The sequence below is a fragment of the Aspergillus chevalieri genome, chromosome 3, assembly GCF_016861735.1.
Source record: "Aspergillus chevalieri M1 DNA, chromosome 3, nearly complete sequence".
NCBI lineage: Eukaryota > Fungi > Ascomycota > Eurotiomycetes > Eurotiales > Aspergillaceae > Aspergillus > Aspergillus chevalieri.
Genome location: NC_057364.1, coordinates 3,444,995 through 3,461,530, shown reverse-complemented (window position 1 = coordinate 3,461,530; position 16,536 = coordinate 3,444,995). Strand labels below are relative to the sequence as shown.

General features: G+C 44.8%; 3 protein-coding genes across 3 annotated transcripts; 2 read left to right on the top strand and 1 right to left on the bottom strand.

The window, feature by feature from the left end:
* Positions 1-13,278: 13,278 nt before the first annotated feature.
* Positions 13,279-14,255, bottom strand: ACHE_31191S (uncharacterized protein; the record flags this gene model as incomplete). Its single annotated transcript, XM_043277894.1, has 2 exons — positions 13,279-13,918; positions 13,969-14,255. 2 exons carry the CDS (start codon positions 14,253-14,255, stop codon positions 13,279-13,281), a joined length of 927 nt encoding a protein of 308 aa, XP_043135727.1.
* Positions 14,256-14,610: 355 nt separating this feature from the next.
* HHT1_3 (histone H3.1) lies at positions 14,611-15,152 on the top strand (the record flags this gene model as incomplete). Its single annotated transcript, XM_043277893.1, has 3 exons — positions 14,611-14,737; positions 14,793-14,981; positions 15,040-15,152. 3 exons carry the CDS (start codon positions 14,611-14,613, stop codon positions 15,150-15,152), a joined length of 429 nt encoding a protein of 142 aa, XP_043135726.1.
* Positions 15,153-15,753: 601 nt separating this feature from the next.
* ACHE_31190A (CVNH domain-containing protein) lies at positions 15,754-16,208 on the top strand (the record flags this gene model as incomplete). The annotated part of the gene is made up of 3 exons (XM_043277892.1): positions 15,754-15,895; positions 15,944-16,125; positions 16,185-16,208. 3 exons carry the CDS (start codon positions 15,754-15,756, stop codon positions 16,206-16,208), a joined length of 348 nt encoding a protein of 115 aa, XP_043135725.1.
* Positions 16,209-16,536: the final 328 nt, after the last annotated feature.

The following is a 16,536-nucleotide window of genomic DNA, read 5'->3' as shown; positions in this document are numbered from 1 at the left end:
TTTCTACTCAAAGTCACTGATACAGGCGTGAACGGTACGCCGGTAGAGAGAGAATCCGATTTTGGCATTCTATTTCTGATATCTACCCGATTGAGTCAATGTCCGGAAACGCGGGGAAACGTGGGGAAATCTGGGGATTAGCCAATCGGGATAGACCATCTCGAAAAGGAAAGTTTCTGTATCGGGTTAGCTGCAATCGGAGCAACGAATACAGTCTTGTCTCCGGTGTAATTAAGGTCTAGAAAGTAACCAATCTCGGATAGAGTGTATAAACAAATAGCCAGCTAATTACCCCAGTCACATTCATTTCTTTTAAATTAGCTTGGGGATATACCCCGCTTGTTTGATGCGCTCCTTTTGGCAGCTGTAGTCATATATTAACATTGATTTTTGCATGCATTGAAAGTTTGAAAGTGAGGATAAGTTTACTCACGTAATTCAGTTGTGTCTCGCAGCATTCATTCTGGTGTGAATAGGAAGCCAACACCGCATGCGCTCCCGAATTCTGAATGATCCAAAGGCCCACAGTTTCCGATACGTATTTGAATCCTAGTTATGTAGTATCACAATGTAGGTTCTTGTCTTAACTAGGTTCCACCAGGTGTCCTAACTTCTGTAGCCGTCTATCGTAGACGAACCGTCTAATCAGTGACCAACTGATCTCCCTGGGTGTAACTGCTGGGCATAATGCCCCGCACAGGCTGTGCTGATACTAGCCAAGGTATGAAATTCAAGTCAGGCTTCTTCGTGTATTTTTGCTCACCCCGCGTGCCCGAAATCCAAACTTCCGCAGGTAGAGCTATTACTATAAACATCACTTCCATATCAATAAAGCTATGGACGATAGACACCCATATTTCACGGTCCTCAGTTACGGCGCTGATCATCCTCGTAAGACAGTGTTGGTTTCGCCGATTTCAGTCTGCTGCTTAGTTAAAGGGAGCCCTGCCAAAGATCCATCAAGTGTAATTCCCTTATCTCGTTGGAACCCTTATGCAGTTGAATACTTGATGCTGACAAGCCAGAATGTGATTGGATATGGGATGATATTCAGGAAATTCATAAAAAAATAGATAACTTTCGTGAGAAATTGGCTGCCAGAAAACCACCCTCGAGAAACAGTCCGGATAGCTTCTATGGTTCTGCCGAAGGCAACATGCAAAACTGTACACTACTGCATCTGTACAGGAATGTTGTTTTCCAAAGTTTTCCGTTATGGTGGAAGCCCTGTACCCAGGTAGTTTATATGGCTGTCTCATCTCATAAGGAATCTGCTACAACGGAAGAACTCACACAGTGGGTTGGATGTTCTGGGAAACACGCAATTGAGTCATTGCAGGAAATGCTTGACGCTGGATGTATCGCAGTTACTGATGGTCGTATTTGGAAGATTTAACACATATGGCAAAGACAGGTGGGATATGTTCGGGTGTTTTTTGTGTTTGCATTTGTTTATGTTCTACAGACAGATATAGTCTCAGGTATGAAACACATTGTATTGTATAACGTGCTTTGCTTGGTGAACCTGTATATTGTTATATAAAAGAGAATGAAGTGCTGATTTCTTCTGTACAGCGGTTATTTGGACTTACCTGTTGTTTCGCAGGATAAAAACCCCGTCCAGGCTCGGGGAAAAACCTGCGAGAGATAGATACTTGGTATAGACAAGACTTGTGGGCGCAGGGACAGGCAGGATTCGAACCTACAAACTGCCTGGTGATGTGCGCACCGGCAGGATAGCCAGGCTCAGTGTCTATACCACAGAGCCACTGGCTCCAGCTTGATATTACTGTATTAGGCAATTCTTGGTGCCAAGGAAATTATATGTGGGTTAACAGTGCTGGGTCAGCATAATATACAATGACCCACAGTGGGCAATGACTTTCTAAAATCTGGCCCAGAACCCAGCTGCGTGGGTTGGGTGTCAGCCAAAGCCCACTCTGGCTTGACCTGATAACAAGTCTATGGTTATTCATGGGTAACCAACAGTTTATTGCTAACCACGATTTGTGGTTGGCAAAGTAGTAACCACATTTGCGGTTAGTCCGCAGTCTATTATTATTATATTATTTAATCAAGTTTATTGTCTATACCGAGCCCTAGAGCTATGACAGACCACGATCCATGGACTCAAGGCCAGCAGCTATTCTACAGTCTCTTGTCCCTATAAGTGCCTGGGGTGATACCGCCTTTCTACAATCTTTCTGATCCTTTTCCTCGCCCCAAAACCGCCTGTATGCGCAGGGCTTTCGAGCACAGTGCTCTCCTTGTGTTTTCAGAACAAGATGGGTGTGGCCTAGGCTGAATCCCAGCTCAGACTACCCTCCCTGTTATCCTCCTCCTGTCCTAACTGCCTCCTCCAATACTTCCATTCCCCATTCGTCATCTCGTTGGGCTCTTTCTGCCATTCGCTGTAGGTGTGCTCGGGGGAGAGCTATGCTGGTACTGCCTAGGAATCGCAGCAGCGCTCTGGTAGCTCTAGGCTCACCTAAGAGTCGTCCTTGTGGATATTCTTCTGCAGTAGTGGGTCTCATAACTCCGTCGGTCTCTAGGTCCTTGTAGAGCCTGTTTCGTTGGTGTCGCCATTCCCGACATTCAAAGAGAAGAGTCTAACTGGCTCTGAAGGTCAGCAAAGGTTGATTGAGAGGGAGGCCATACAAGAGCCATCATCAAGGCCACGGCGGCCAGCACGATGCAGCAACTGCAATGAAGAAGGGCATAATAGGTTAAATGTCCTGCTAAATAGTAATAGATTGAATAGATTGAATACACTTCAATATGACATTTATTTAACTAGGTTGATGGAGTAATTTGTATAGAAGAGTTAAGAGTTACTCACCGCCGCCGCCGCCGCGCAGCTCTACGGCGGACTGAAAGCGAGTTATGGCCAAAACCTTTTTTTTTCGAAAATGACTTATTGCCACAGGAAATACAAAATTCCACACATTCATATTAATTCATAATCGTTGTATAATTCCCAAGATTCTGCACACCTAGACAAGCCTACTAAGACACTTCACCTGCGATAATTAACTCGTTAACGTGTATTTAACTCAACGATTGATTAATTTTGATGACTGGTGACAATTGAGTCGAATTAATAGTAGGTCTGATTAGTGAGGTGGGTAGATTCTTCATAGGAGACACTGTAGTCATATGCTTTGGATTTGGATGGCTAAGCAGTCATTCGATTATCAATTACGGTGTATATAGTTAATATATCATTCTCTGTGATTAGAATTTCTCCTTCATATATAGCTTCCATGCAGTCCGGATTATTGACTCCCCGATCTTCACCTGAAGCTTCAATACATCCGACCTATCCACTTCAGATTTCTCGGTTAGATAATGCCAAGGCACTAGTATAATCTCACACTCAATCTCACACTCAATAAGTTTAGGGCTCAGGTAACTTAACAATCACACTCTACATGTATACACAATATGTCAGAGCCATGGACGCCATTCTGTCGCCGGAAAGAGCACTTTGAGCATGCTGTCCATTGTGCTGATGATATTTCATGTCCATATTGTGGTATGACAAACCCTGACACTTCTACTTCTCAGGACATTATTTTTCTACCACAGACACCTACCCAATCCTCTGGAAAGAGAAATACTCCAATTGAAATATCAAGCAGTCCTCCAGCACATCAAAGTACATCATCAACCTTTCCTCAGCTTGATCGAACTAGTGAGATTGCCCGGCAGCAGTCAATTCAGCGAACCCAACAAAGTACACAAATACAACCTCATGCTGGCTCTAAGATATTGTCAAGCCGTCCACAAGTAACACGAACACAAAGAACCCATTCAGCGCAACCTACTCTTCAAAAATTTGGTGTTACTGTTATTATCTATACTGGATTCCTATATGACTTTGATTTGGGATTTGGCGACCAGTGGAAATGCAGGAGTAAGTTAAAGAAAGCTGCAACATTGATTGTGATGTTTGATTGCTAATATATTCCCATTAACTATATTAGCATCTTTCGGAGCCTATTTGACACCTGCCGATACCTATGAGACAGAAGATGATCTTATTCCTATCCTTGCACGGAATTATCAACGATGGGATGATCTTCTTAGAAAATACAATCCAGTCAAGATTATGATTGCAAAGACATTTGAAAAGGGAATTGGACAGCCGCAGATTATACCAACAGATGCAATCAAATTGCCAGTTCCTCATATCTTGACTGAATGCTTTTCTGCAAACAAAATCTTTCTCTTTCTTGGCTGTGAAGAGGAGTTGTCTGATGTAGAGGATACTCAGGATACATCAATGAAGATTAAGAAAGAAAAGGGTCAAAAGGTTAAGGAAGAAAAGGGTCCTAAGATTAAGGTATAGTTCTCTATGTATTAATACTATCTTCATGCTAACACTACTTAGAAGGAGCAATCTATGCCTCAAAAACCCAGACAAACATATCAACAGAAGCGAAACCATTCCCAAGTGTAATGGGCCGAAGCCTTGCTATCTAATATATAGATATGTACAAAAGAACTCGTTGGGGAAAGGAAAGAAAGAAAGAAAGAAAGACACGCTGGCGGTGGATTTATATACTCGTGATCAGGTGATCTACGATCACCTGACTTCGGCACGCTCTTGTGAATAGCTTCAATCGAGAACCATTTATGGTTCGAGGTGCCTTTCGGGCCTAGCCCGTTACATTACCCCCCTTCCTCGTCGCCTCCGCGATCGCCCCCCGGCGTGGGGTGGCTCATTTGGTATACTCAAGGCCGATTGGACAACAATCCCATTCATCGTTTTGTAGGTTTCCCAGTCATCCAATGCTATGGTATCCTCCATGTTCCTCGCATCGTTCCATTCCGGTTCCTGCCAGCCAATGTATTTGACTAAAAACTCATGTCTTTCGCCTCGTCCCCACCGTCGAAAACGCTCATCTAGTATTCGTTCGACCATATATTCTTCATTCCCATTGATCATTTCTGCAGGAGGTTGGTAGTCATCTTTCCGTTGGCTAGGGAAGGGATCCATTGCCGCTGGGCGGAGGAGCGCTGTATGAAACACGTTGTGGATTGTGCCTGGTGTGTTGAGGCGGTAGGCGCGGGATCCAATCTTTTCCAACACAGTAAATTTTGCCTGCCTGCTTCCCAGTTTCTTGCTAGGGCGTTCTGTTTGTATATTGCGCAGGTCAAGCCAGACTTTCTGCCCAACCTGGTATTCAGGGGCGACATCTCTTTGACGATTGGCATAGTCTTCTTGTTTCTGCTGGGCGACAGCCAGTTCTGTTGTGGCGATGTCAAGAGCTCCCCTTAGCTTGGCTGCAATTCGTTCACCTCGTTCACGCATGGTGCCCAGGTCTGGTGCTGAAAGGTTGATTTCAACATCCTCTTCTAACTGAAAGGGATCGACGTGGTAGCCGTGGTCAAGGAAGAATGGACTGACACCTGTGGAGGCAGCATCCCGGCTGCATATTGCAAGCTGTGCCATTGGTAGCAATGACGCCCAGTTCGATTGTGTGTGATCACAGAATGAGCGCAAGAATAGTTCAATAGTAGCATTCATTCGCTCAGTTTGGCCATCGGTTTCAGCGTGGTAGGCAGTTGATAATTGTCGTTTGATCCCCAGTAGCTCACAAAAACGCTTCCACATCTCATTGGTGAATTGTCTTCCTCTGTCTGATACAATACTGGCTGGAATGCCATGATAGCCAATGAAACTCTGAATAAGCTTCTGTGCTACTGTGTAGGTGTCGATCTTCTCACAGGGTATGGGGATGACACCTTTTCCGAGGCGATCGACAATAACCATGATGTTTTCATAACCATTTGAAGTTGGTAACTTCTCGATGAAGTCAATTGCAATATATCTCCATTTTCGGTCTGGAATTGGTAGAGGCTTCAGTAGGCCTTGTCGGCGGTCTCTCCATACATTGTTGGCACTGCATTTGTCACAGTTCCGTACAAATCGTCTGACATCCTCAGAGATTGCAGGCCAGTAGACCCTTCGTGCCAGGATAGCATACATTGCGCTCCTCCCTGGATGGCCTGTAAGTACTGAGTCATGTGTTTCTTGTAGCAACCTTGTCCTCAGAGATTCAATGTCAGGGACCCATCGCCGGCCTCGGTAGCACAAGCGGTTGTTCGGTTCAATAGAGCATTCTGAGATTGAGGCTTTGATCCCCAGTTCACGTGGGAATTGATGTGCTCCTACTTGCACTGCTTCTCGTATACGACCATACTTTTCATCTAGTGGCTCTACCCGAGCCCAATGTTCATCAAGAGTCATATCCAGTAGCTCTTCCAACGATGGTCGCTCACTATTGAGATTGGTAGGTTCGTTCGCCTGTTCATATCCTTGAGGTGCGCTTGGCTCACTGTTATAGGGCTCCATGCCAACTGGTGCTAGAAGGATCCGGGACACATTAATAGGATGGGGTTCTTCAACTAGTCCTCTTTTGCTGCTTCCTTCCACTGGTCCGTCCTTGAGGATCTCAGGATTGAATAGTCGTTGTTCGCGATGCTTTAGCCGTTCATCACCCAATACAGGAACATCCTGCTCTCGTCGAGACAGTGCATCAGGGCGCCCTGCAAGCTTCCCTGGTCGGTAATGAAGTGTGAAGTTGTATCGGCTCAATAGATCTGCCCATCTCATCTGTCTCTCATTCAGTCGTCTCATGGTAGTAAAATAACGGAGATTGCGATGGTCTGTCAGTATCTGGAAATTTACCACTGATATGAGCTCTGATTCCCACTCTTTCAATGCATTGATGATCGCCAAAAGTTCCTTGTCATGAATCTGGTAGTTGCACTCTGCAGGAGTGTTTTTCTTGGAAAAGTACGCGCAAGGTCGTAATACACCATCATCATCATACTGTGAAAGTACGCCACCAGTGGCCCACCCTGATGAGTCAGTCTCGACGACAGTCTCGCGGTCTGGATCAAATTGCATGAGGATTGGTGCCGTTGTAAACATCCTTTTTAACTGTTGGAAGCTTTCCTTGCATTTATCATCCCACACAAAGGGTTTATCTTTTTGAGTCAACGCTGTTAGTGGAGTTGTAAGTTCAGAATAGTTTCGGATGAAACGTCTGTAGAAGTTCGCGAATCCCAAAAATGACCTGACACCTTTCACAGTGGTAGGGGCAGCCCAGTTCATGATTGCTTCAACCTTTGCTGGATCCATGCTGACACCTTTTCCTGCCTCAATAATGAATCCTAAATATTTTGTTGACTTCACTTCAAATTCGCATTTATCAATATCAATCTGTAAGCCAGCCTCTTGGAGACGGCCTAATACTTTGCAGACATGCTCTTGATGCTCTGACAATGTTCCATCCGTAAATATCAAGATGTCGTCAAGGTAAGCAGAAGCAAATTCATCTAGGAAATCTCGTAGGACCCAATTAACATAGCGTTGGAAGGTGCTCGGTGCATTGGCTAGTCCAAATGGTGTTACAAGCCATTCAAACAGCCCAAATCGAGTTCGGAATGCGGTCAACCATTCATCGCCGGCAGCGACACGAATCTTGTGAAAAGCAGCAATAACATCCAACTTGGTGAACCATTTTGCTTTCCCAATTCTTTCCAATGTTTCATTAATTAGTGGTAGGGGGTAGCGGTCCTTCTTTGTAATGGCGTTCAGTGCTCGGTAGTCAACACAAAATCGCAAGCCTCCACCAGGTTTCTTGACAAGCAATACAGGTGCTGCAGCAGGCGAATTGCTAACACGTATGAAGTTCTTTTCCAACAACTCTGTCAATGTCTTCCGTAGCACAAGCAGTTCATCCCTTGACATATTATAAAGGGGGCCCCATGGAGGTTCAGGGGTCGTTCCATCAGCGTTCTTATTGAGTTCAATCTTATGGTCGATATTTGGTCCTCGATATGGTGGTTGCTTGTCAGCTTCCTTCCGGTCAAATACTGATAGGAATTTATGGTAATGAGGTGGTAGTTTGGTGCGGGGGTCTGTCAGCAATTTGGGTCGTAATGCTTTCTCAATGTCCTTTAAACTTGCGGCGAAAATCTGTACGGTGCTGTCCTTTTTCTTTTGTCGGTTCCATAGTGCAAAAGCGTTCGCCCCGATGGGCTGGATATCCATTTGTGGTTGATCTTCCATGCTGCTAACAACAATGCCATTTGTGAAGCGCAATTTCGGACCATTCGGGTCGATAAACACTTGTTGGTCGTCTATCCATGCAAGGCCTAAAATCATGTCGAGTCCCCTACCCAGTTTAGGAACAACATACAGCCATGCAGTGTTTTGGTGGTTTCCCCCACGTTCAATGAGATTTTCGCTACCTCCCTTATACAATCATCCGTTGGGCCCTTGTAGTCGTCGATAGTTCGTGGTTTGATGGTTACACGCTCCAGTTGATGTTTTCGGGTAAAATTCTCAGAAACCATACCATATGTAGTACAACCGGTGTCCACTAACGTTCTGCTGACCTGTTCTCCATTGACTAATGCGGATACTCTGAATTCAGGTCTGTCAAACTTGACTCTTTTTCGGAAGTCGTTCCACTCCTTCTGAAGGTCTATCTGAGCTGCTGGGGCCGGTCGCCATGTAGGTAGATCCATCAACTGCTGGTGGTGCTCCTGCAAGAGACTTTTTGCAGGAGCTATTCTTTTCCCAGCTTGGGTTGTTCCCTCAACTGCTCTTCTTCATCTTCGAGTTCCGGCCCATGAATGTGTGAGCGAGCCATGCGGGTACTGTTCCTAGGACTGTCGTAGGGGCAATGGGAGATAAAATGCGTGGAGTCACCACAACGAAGGCAACGTCGTTCTTGTCTGCGGCGTTCCATTTCTTCTCGTGATACATGCTTAGCCACGCGTCGAGGTTGGCTGCGTGCAGAAGTTGTTGTTGTGGGTTCCCAGTCCATATCTTGGGGTGGAGAGGAAGCACGGGTGGTATTCACAGGGTGAGCTGGAGAAGTTGAGGTGGTATGCTTATTGTTCCGTGAGTACCGCAATTGGTTCTTCTCCATCCGGTCCGCAATCTGCTGTAGCTGGCGGCAATAGTCTTCAAATCCATTTTTCTTTTCAACAGTTTCAAGGCGTGTGTTCATCTCACGGTTTAATGCATTGTCTAGGTAGGACCTTTTTGTGTTTTCAGGCCAGTTATGGCCATCAGCTTCCATGAGTAGTCGGTTGAACTCAGTGAGAAAGACTGTGAAGGGCTTGTTGTTCTGTTTCAAGCTTGCAAGGTCTCGTACAGCCTTCTCCTCCAGATTCCGGTCCAGAAAGATGAAGTCCATTTGATCAAGCATTCCGTCCAGCTGGCTCTCAGTAGCTCCTTTCTTAGCAAACCGCTCCATCCAGGGCAGCACCTGCATAGCAGCCCCATCTGTTAGACGGCCAAAAGCATACCACATACGATCATAGGCATTGCCCAAGGCTTCTTTATCGACCTCAAGTTTAGCGCGCAGCTTGCTTCGAAACGGACGGTAGAGACTTCGGTTTCGACCATCAAAGACTTCTGGGTCTGTCAGCTTGGGTCGAGGTCTCCTAACAGGGTCCGCCATTGGTTGGGGGGCTATCTCTTCAATAGTCGGTTGTGGCAAGGGCTCTCTGGGTGGGCTCGTCAACTCTTCTTTGAGACGACGAAGATCTTCAATCCGCCGTTCTTCCATTTGTTGCAGTTGTCGTTGAAGTCCTGCAATAACTGCGACAAGATCTTGTGGGACAGGAGTGGTGGTCCCTCCTGAGTGTATATTGTCTCCCATGTTGCCGTCGGTTTGGTCGTTTGACTCGTGGTCGCTGATTTCCGCTGAAAATGTGGTCATATGACTGACTTGACTATTGATTTGTTTGTAAATAGCTCAACTATCCGTGAATTTCGATGTCTGATATCCGATGTCCAATGTATCCAGTTATCCGGTATGTCCAATCGTTCAATGTGTCCAGTGTGTCCAGTGTTTCCAGTGTGTCCAGTGTGTCCAGTGTGTCCAGTGTGCGATGTACGATCCGTTGCGCGTTCAATCCGATGCGTAATCCGTTGTTCAATAAATAAGTAGATAGATGAGGGCGAACGAGTTCTAATGTAATGGGCCGAAGCCTTGCTATCTAATATATAGATATGTACAAAAGAACTCGTTGGGGAAAGGAAAGAAAGAAAGAAAGAAAGACACGCTGGCGGTGGATTTATATACTCGTGATCAGGTGATCTACGATCACCTGACTTCGGCACGCTCTTGTGAATAGCTTCAATCGAGAACCATTTATGGTTCGAGGTGCCTTTCGGGCCTAGCCCGTTACACCAAGTATCCCCCCAATCAAGCCAAACAACACCACTACGATATGTACAACCTAGGGTTGCTCTTAACAGGAACAGCAAGAAATCTGAATCACCAGAACATGTTAATGATTCAACTGAGGCTGAAGACCAAACCACTCTAGATGGGGTACATGCAGAGGAACAGGAGCTACTGGAGATACAGGAGCCAGAGGAACTTCATCTGGATGCTCCAGCTGGGCGTACTCGGCAACAGTTGCAACAAAATTAGCCTTTTGCAGAAATTGTAATCCTTAAAATTGACTATCCAAATCCCCAATGAAGTTATTATCATCTGCAGCTATGTCTTTTCCATCCCCAGTGATGTCAACACTGTCAATATCATCTGGTTCTCTTCTAATCATGGTCATGTCCTGTTGTATTTCAGAGTTCCAATCCCATGCACCTGTTGGCTTTGTACATAATGAAAGGTGTGGCTCTAGCCCAGATGTTATATGTGTATTTAAAGCCTCACGAAGCCTTAAATATATCTGGCAATGTACTCTTGATCCATCAGGAAAGTATTCACTAGCATCAACTTGTCACAACCTGGCTTCTCTCGTATCGTACCTAGGGTTCTAGTTAGTTGTTGTCACAACCTGGCTTCTCTCGTATCGTACCTAGGGTTCTAGTTAGTTGTATTTCGAGACTGGACACTTACCCTAAGTGCCTCCCAAGTGATCGTATGCTCAATGCCCCTCCGGGTCCGGTCCGGTATGTCGTATGCGTTGATGGGTATGTCGCCCCCTCCAGGCTCCGTAAGATATTCAACAAGTAGAAACAGTAAAGGTAACGAATAGAGAAACAAGGCCAACCGAGTACGTATACTGGGTTGTTGGTTAAGTGCGGACGAGTCAGAAACTAGAAGGTAACCAATGCTGAATGACTTGTATTGATCGCGAAGGACTAAACTAAGTACATGAGTGAGCGTCCTTATATATCCTTTCCGATCATATCAGTGATCTGTCGCTTCATATCACTGATATGGTATTTCGTAGCCCTGCTATGTTGTTTCATATCATCGCTATGCGGAAACATATCACTGATATGCCGATCACGTGACATGGCCGTCAAATATCAGTCTGATCCCTGTTCTCTCCTGCATATCCACTAATAACTGTTATCCAATGATTCCCTCCTAACCTGGTATCATCACGTGAGGCTGATACGACAAGGTCTGTAACACAACTCTGGTATACCGGTGACCAAAAGCTGTGAGCTTCTCATTACACCAGTTCTTTGTCTCTGAAGGGAGGTATTCATTCAAATCTACTCTTTTAGTCAGTATATTTAGCAATAAGGTAGTTTGTGTACCATCATACCATAGCTTGCAGTTTGATCTGTCAGTTCTTGTAGTAACTGAGGATCAGGCTTCAATCCATAGTTCTGAATACAAGGATCTTGTGGATAGAAATAAAGCATAATGGGCTTTCCATGGACTGCATTTGGTCGATTAGGCTACTTTCGGATAGTGTGCATATTCCACATTCGGGCAAAGGCCTGGACCTCTTGTCGGAGAATAGGAATATATATTGCAAGAAGAGCAATCTTGTCAGCCAGATTGTCAGGTTCAAACAAATGTTCACTATGCAATCTCTGGAAATAGTCCTACAATTATGAATCAAGTCAGTAACCTTGCAATCAATATAGCAATCAGAGTCAAACCCACCCTCCAGCGGAAAAGTAACCCTCCTGTTAACTGCCCCCACCAAGACTCAATTCTTTGATTCGCAGTACTAGTTCCATACCAGTAACAGTCTCTAAAAGAGATATCTGCAACATGTCTTTTCATAAAAGCATGTTGAGCAGCTGCAAGCAATGGTGTTTCTGTACCTCGATCTGATCGTATCCGCTGTGGGTGAACACCTTCCTTCTGGAGAGTTGTCAAGAATTGGACCAGAATACTGATAGCTGTACGGCCAGAAATGCCAATATAAATCCATGTGATGTATCGAGAATATGCATCAATAGCTGCATATATTTCAATGCCATAGAAATTTAGTTTGCAGTGACCATCGATTGACCATAACCAATTTGGACCAGGTACAATATACTCCCCACGATGACGCTGGAGATCATTTGCCCGACGGTATACTCCATCCGGATCTAGTTGCTTTACTGCTGCAAAGAGCCGATCCCTATTAGTTATAGTATTAGCACTCAAATTGGTCAATCTAACACTCAACCTAGCAGTTATTCTTACCTTGAGATGCAGTGCATCTGGTTTCGGAAATGACTGTAGAGATAGCCTCGTCCGTAACCCTCAATGGCACCCTTGTCAAGCTCCTTTTGAACTATATTTAAGAGCCTTTCATCTGCTTCTTCACGATTAAAGCGAGAGACTCGACGTGTAAGGCCTAACCGAGCACGGAGTACACTTAGACCATATGAGGATATCTGATAGCCCTCCTTCTCAAGGATATATATGATCTCCTTGTCACTGGCACAGTATTCAAAGAATAAAGCAGAAATTCGAGCGCGTAGTTGTGGTGTATCAGGTATTGGAAACCGTTGGGTACAGCCCCATTCCTTGAGGCGGCGGCGAACTGTACGGGCACTGGTTTTCATATTATATTTTTCATGAAGAATACCTTGGATATCATCTGGTGAGTATTGCTGGTGAAATAGCTCAATTATTTGATGTTTCCAATGATCAAGCGCAATTCCAGGGCGAGGCATAATAGGCAACTTGGTATATTATTGGTAGGTTCGCCGGAAAAAGTGTCATATTCAGTGTTGAAACTGATTGCTAGTCATTCCAAGATTCTGTCCAGCTGCCCTGGATATCCCTGTGGGTCATGTGCTCTCATTTAGCCAGATAGGCTAGTCTCCTTCAAGGAACCTGAACCCTAATCCTACTTCAGTATAGTAGAGTACACGTCCATTATCTTATCTAATATATATCGGCCTTTCTGTGCCTCAGTCTGTAGGAAAAGCTTTCAATCATGATAAGATAATTCTAGCAACCAACCTAGCAAACATAAAAGCAGGAATATCTGAATACTATTTGGTAATGATCTTGGAGACAGAAAAACAAATCAAGGCAAAAGCTCTAGTAGCCCCATTACCTCATCAATAAGCCCTCCTGCATTTTCTGGTGCCTCCTTGTTTTGTATAATGTAGATTCCAAGTCGATAGAGTGCCTTTGCCTCTTCTTTAGGTGCAAATCCCCAGAACTTTGCCAATGACTGGCAAGAGTATCCCTCCCACCAATCAGCTGGGCCAGGGAGAGTTGCCCATGGATTGGAACTGATACTACTCATTATTGACCATGCAGCGCGTTCCTCTTTCAAGAAGACCTTCTCTGGGAGAATGCTCTTGAGACAGAATGGTATGCCATTATAGAAGAGAGGGTCATGGCATGACTCCATCTTTCCAAGAATCTTCAATTTCTTGTCAAGACTGGCCAGATTGCGTAGAAGGGAGAGTTGAAAGTGACCCCAAGTGATGGTATGCAGAGTCTTTATCAGCTGTCCTGTAGCTGATGATTGTGCCGCTTCAGCTTCCTTGGCAGTCTCAGTGGTCGGAATGGTCTCATGAGAAGCAATATCATCCAGCTGTGCATGATAACACAATTCTGTATCATTTTCAAAATCCACAGTCTCCCAGACACTACTGTCAATGCTCTCTCCTTCCAGCTGATCCAAGAAAAATTGGGCTGACTGGCCCTTTTCATATCTGTATCAAAAATTAGTGTTATTGCTAGGTTGACTGCAAGATTAACATACCGTTCCCTCATCACTTGATCTTTCAGTGAATTTTCTAATATTTCCTGTTCTTCCATAGTTGCTTCCTGCCAGCTAGTACTCGCCCGGAGTTTCAGACGGGCACTGACAAAGGCTGCCCTATCATTATTCTTCCGACGTATCACAGCCTTTTCACTGTCACTCTTGCTTGCCAGTAGTTCACGGCCTCGCATAGTGTGGGGATTCTTAGACAGGTCTTTGTCCTGCTTTCGCTTTTTGCCTGGATTTGCACCAGGTTTGGGGCCTGGGATTCCAGGTTTTCTGGTCATTATCTGTATAAGTCAGTATAAATCTCAGAGTCAACCTCACAGTCAACCTCACAGTCTAAGTTTTATCACGTTGATATGTTTCTTAGAAGAAGCGAATGGAAAAAGGAGAAGAGAAAAGAAAAGGAAGGGCTAAGGAATCAGTATTTGATGAGTCAAAAAAAGGGTCAGATGGCATAATTATGGAAAGTGAATCAAAAGTGAATACAAACCTCTGTTTAGAACACCTCTTTATTTTTTGTTCTTCTTCCTTTCCTTCTCAACTCTCTCCTCTTCTCATTATTTGCTTGAACAAGATTCTATCAAGTATCCATCAATTCAAACACCTCTATTCTTCACAAAAAAAAAAAAAAAAAGAATGGCTCGTGCCACTGCAACTGCTCGCAAGTCAACTGGAGGAAGAGCTTCCCGCAAACGTTTGGGTGCAAAAGCAGCCAGAAAGACCCCAGCCAAGAAGAAGGGTACCAGAAAGTTCAAGCCTGGCAGTAAGTGAACTGTAAAGTTTATTGTGAAATCATTTTCATGCTAAGTAACCAAAAGCTATTGCTCTGCGTGAAATCCGTCGTTACCAGAAAGGCCATGAACTTTTGCTCCCCAAGACCCCCTTTCGACGTGTCGTGCAGGAGATCACCAGTGAGATGATGTTTGAAAAAGACTATCGCTTTCAGTCCAGCGCCCTGGACGCACTGCAAGAAATAAGTGAGGCGTTCCTCGTAAATGAATTTGAGAGTAAGTCATCTACTTATATTAGCAATCAATTTTGCAGTCAACTAACCATGCGTGCTAGTGACAAACCTATGTGCCATCCATGCCAGGCGTGTCACCATACAGGCTAGAGACATGCAGCTGGTCCGGCGACTGCGGAAGCATATGGGCCTAGATCCTGTTGGAACTGTGTAGTCCTTACGAAGAAGGGAGGATTCTACAAAGTACCGCACATAGCTCTTTTAATCGAAAATTTTCAGTTGCGGCTATATTACTAAGCATCTGGATAAGAGCGTGTGGAATTCAGCCTTTCCCGTAGTAATACATCAATACGGAATTTTACACGTTTTGGCCATAACTCGCTTTCAGTCCGCCGTACAGCTCGGTGTCCGACCACGTTACTACTACTACTACTAGTTACATGTAACCTGTAAAATATTCAGACTTAAAAACAATCAAGTGGAACCAAACAAATTGTATATCCATTGTTCTTCGTTGATACGCCCAGGAAAATGGCACAATGATTTGTTGTCAACGCCCCTCACTCAGGATGACAACTGTCTCTTGGTATACGCATCTGAAGGCACAGACAAGCCAATTAGAATCCATCCTGCCCACTCTGTGGAGTCGGAAATAGGCAGTCAAGTTGAAAGCTGATGGAGGGGCAAACTGAGACTCATATAAAAGTCGGGGTCCCCCCCCATCCTGATCTTACCCAAGCCATCTAATCTCCTCATCTACTTCAACTTCCTCTCTTCTCCTCCTTGCCAGCAAAGATCCACCCACTTCAAACAAAATGTCCTTTTCCCAATCCTCTGACGATATCCGTATCGAATTCGAAGACGACGCAACCGTCCTCTACGCCGTGGCCGCTGACGCTGAGGGCAACCCGTGTGACGCCCGGATCGTTCTTGATGACGAGATCGGAAATTCTGACGGTACGTTACACCCATCCCTCCAAGACTATATGGCTAATCGTCATCCAGGCTGGTTCACCCGCTCCGATAGCAGATTTACTGAATCGTCTCAGGAAATCCGGCTAGATTTCCGTGAGGATGGCGTTTGGTTAGTTGGGCATTTACCTTGTGCCGATGGGAGCTACCGCGAGGACCAGGGGATTAACCTAGACAAACATATTGGGAATAACAACGGCGAGCTCATTTGGATTGTGAGTAATCCGATGTTTTTGAGTGCAATAAAGACATCATCCTAACTCATGTTTCACAGCCCATTGACTGCGTGGAGGAATAATCTGGTGATGTGAATAGGATACTCTATAGCAGAGATAAACATACGTTTGGAATGCTAGGGAGAATTGAGTTATTCCAGAGCAGTTGGTATTTCTCAGGATACGAACATCAATATTCTAAGCAAAGGTGATATTGTGTTCCCACTGTTAGCACAACAAGGCTCGATACGCTTTTGATGGCTGAATGGTAAGTCATTGCCGGGACGAACTATAACTTTTATTACTTTAGATGTTATTTTCACGAACTTGCTAGCTGAATCCCATAAATAAGCTTCATAAGCCCAACAGCTCAAGATGCTAAAGTGAAACCTCTTTTAATGTAACCGAGAT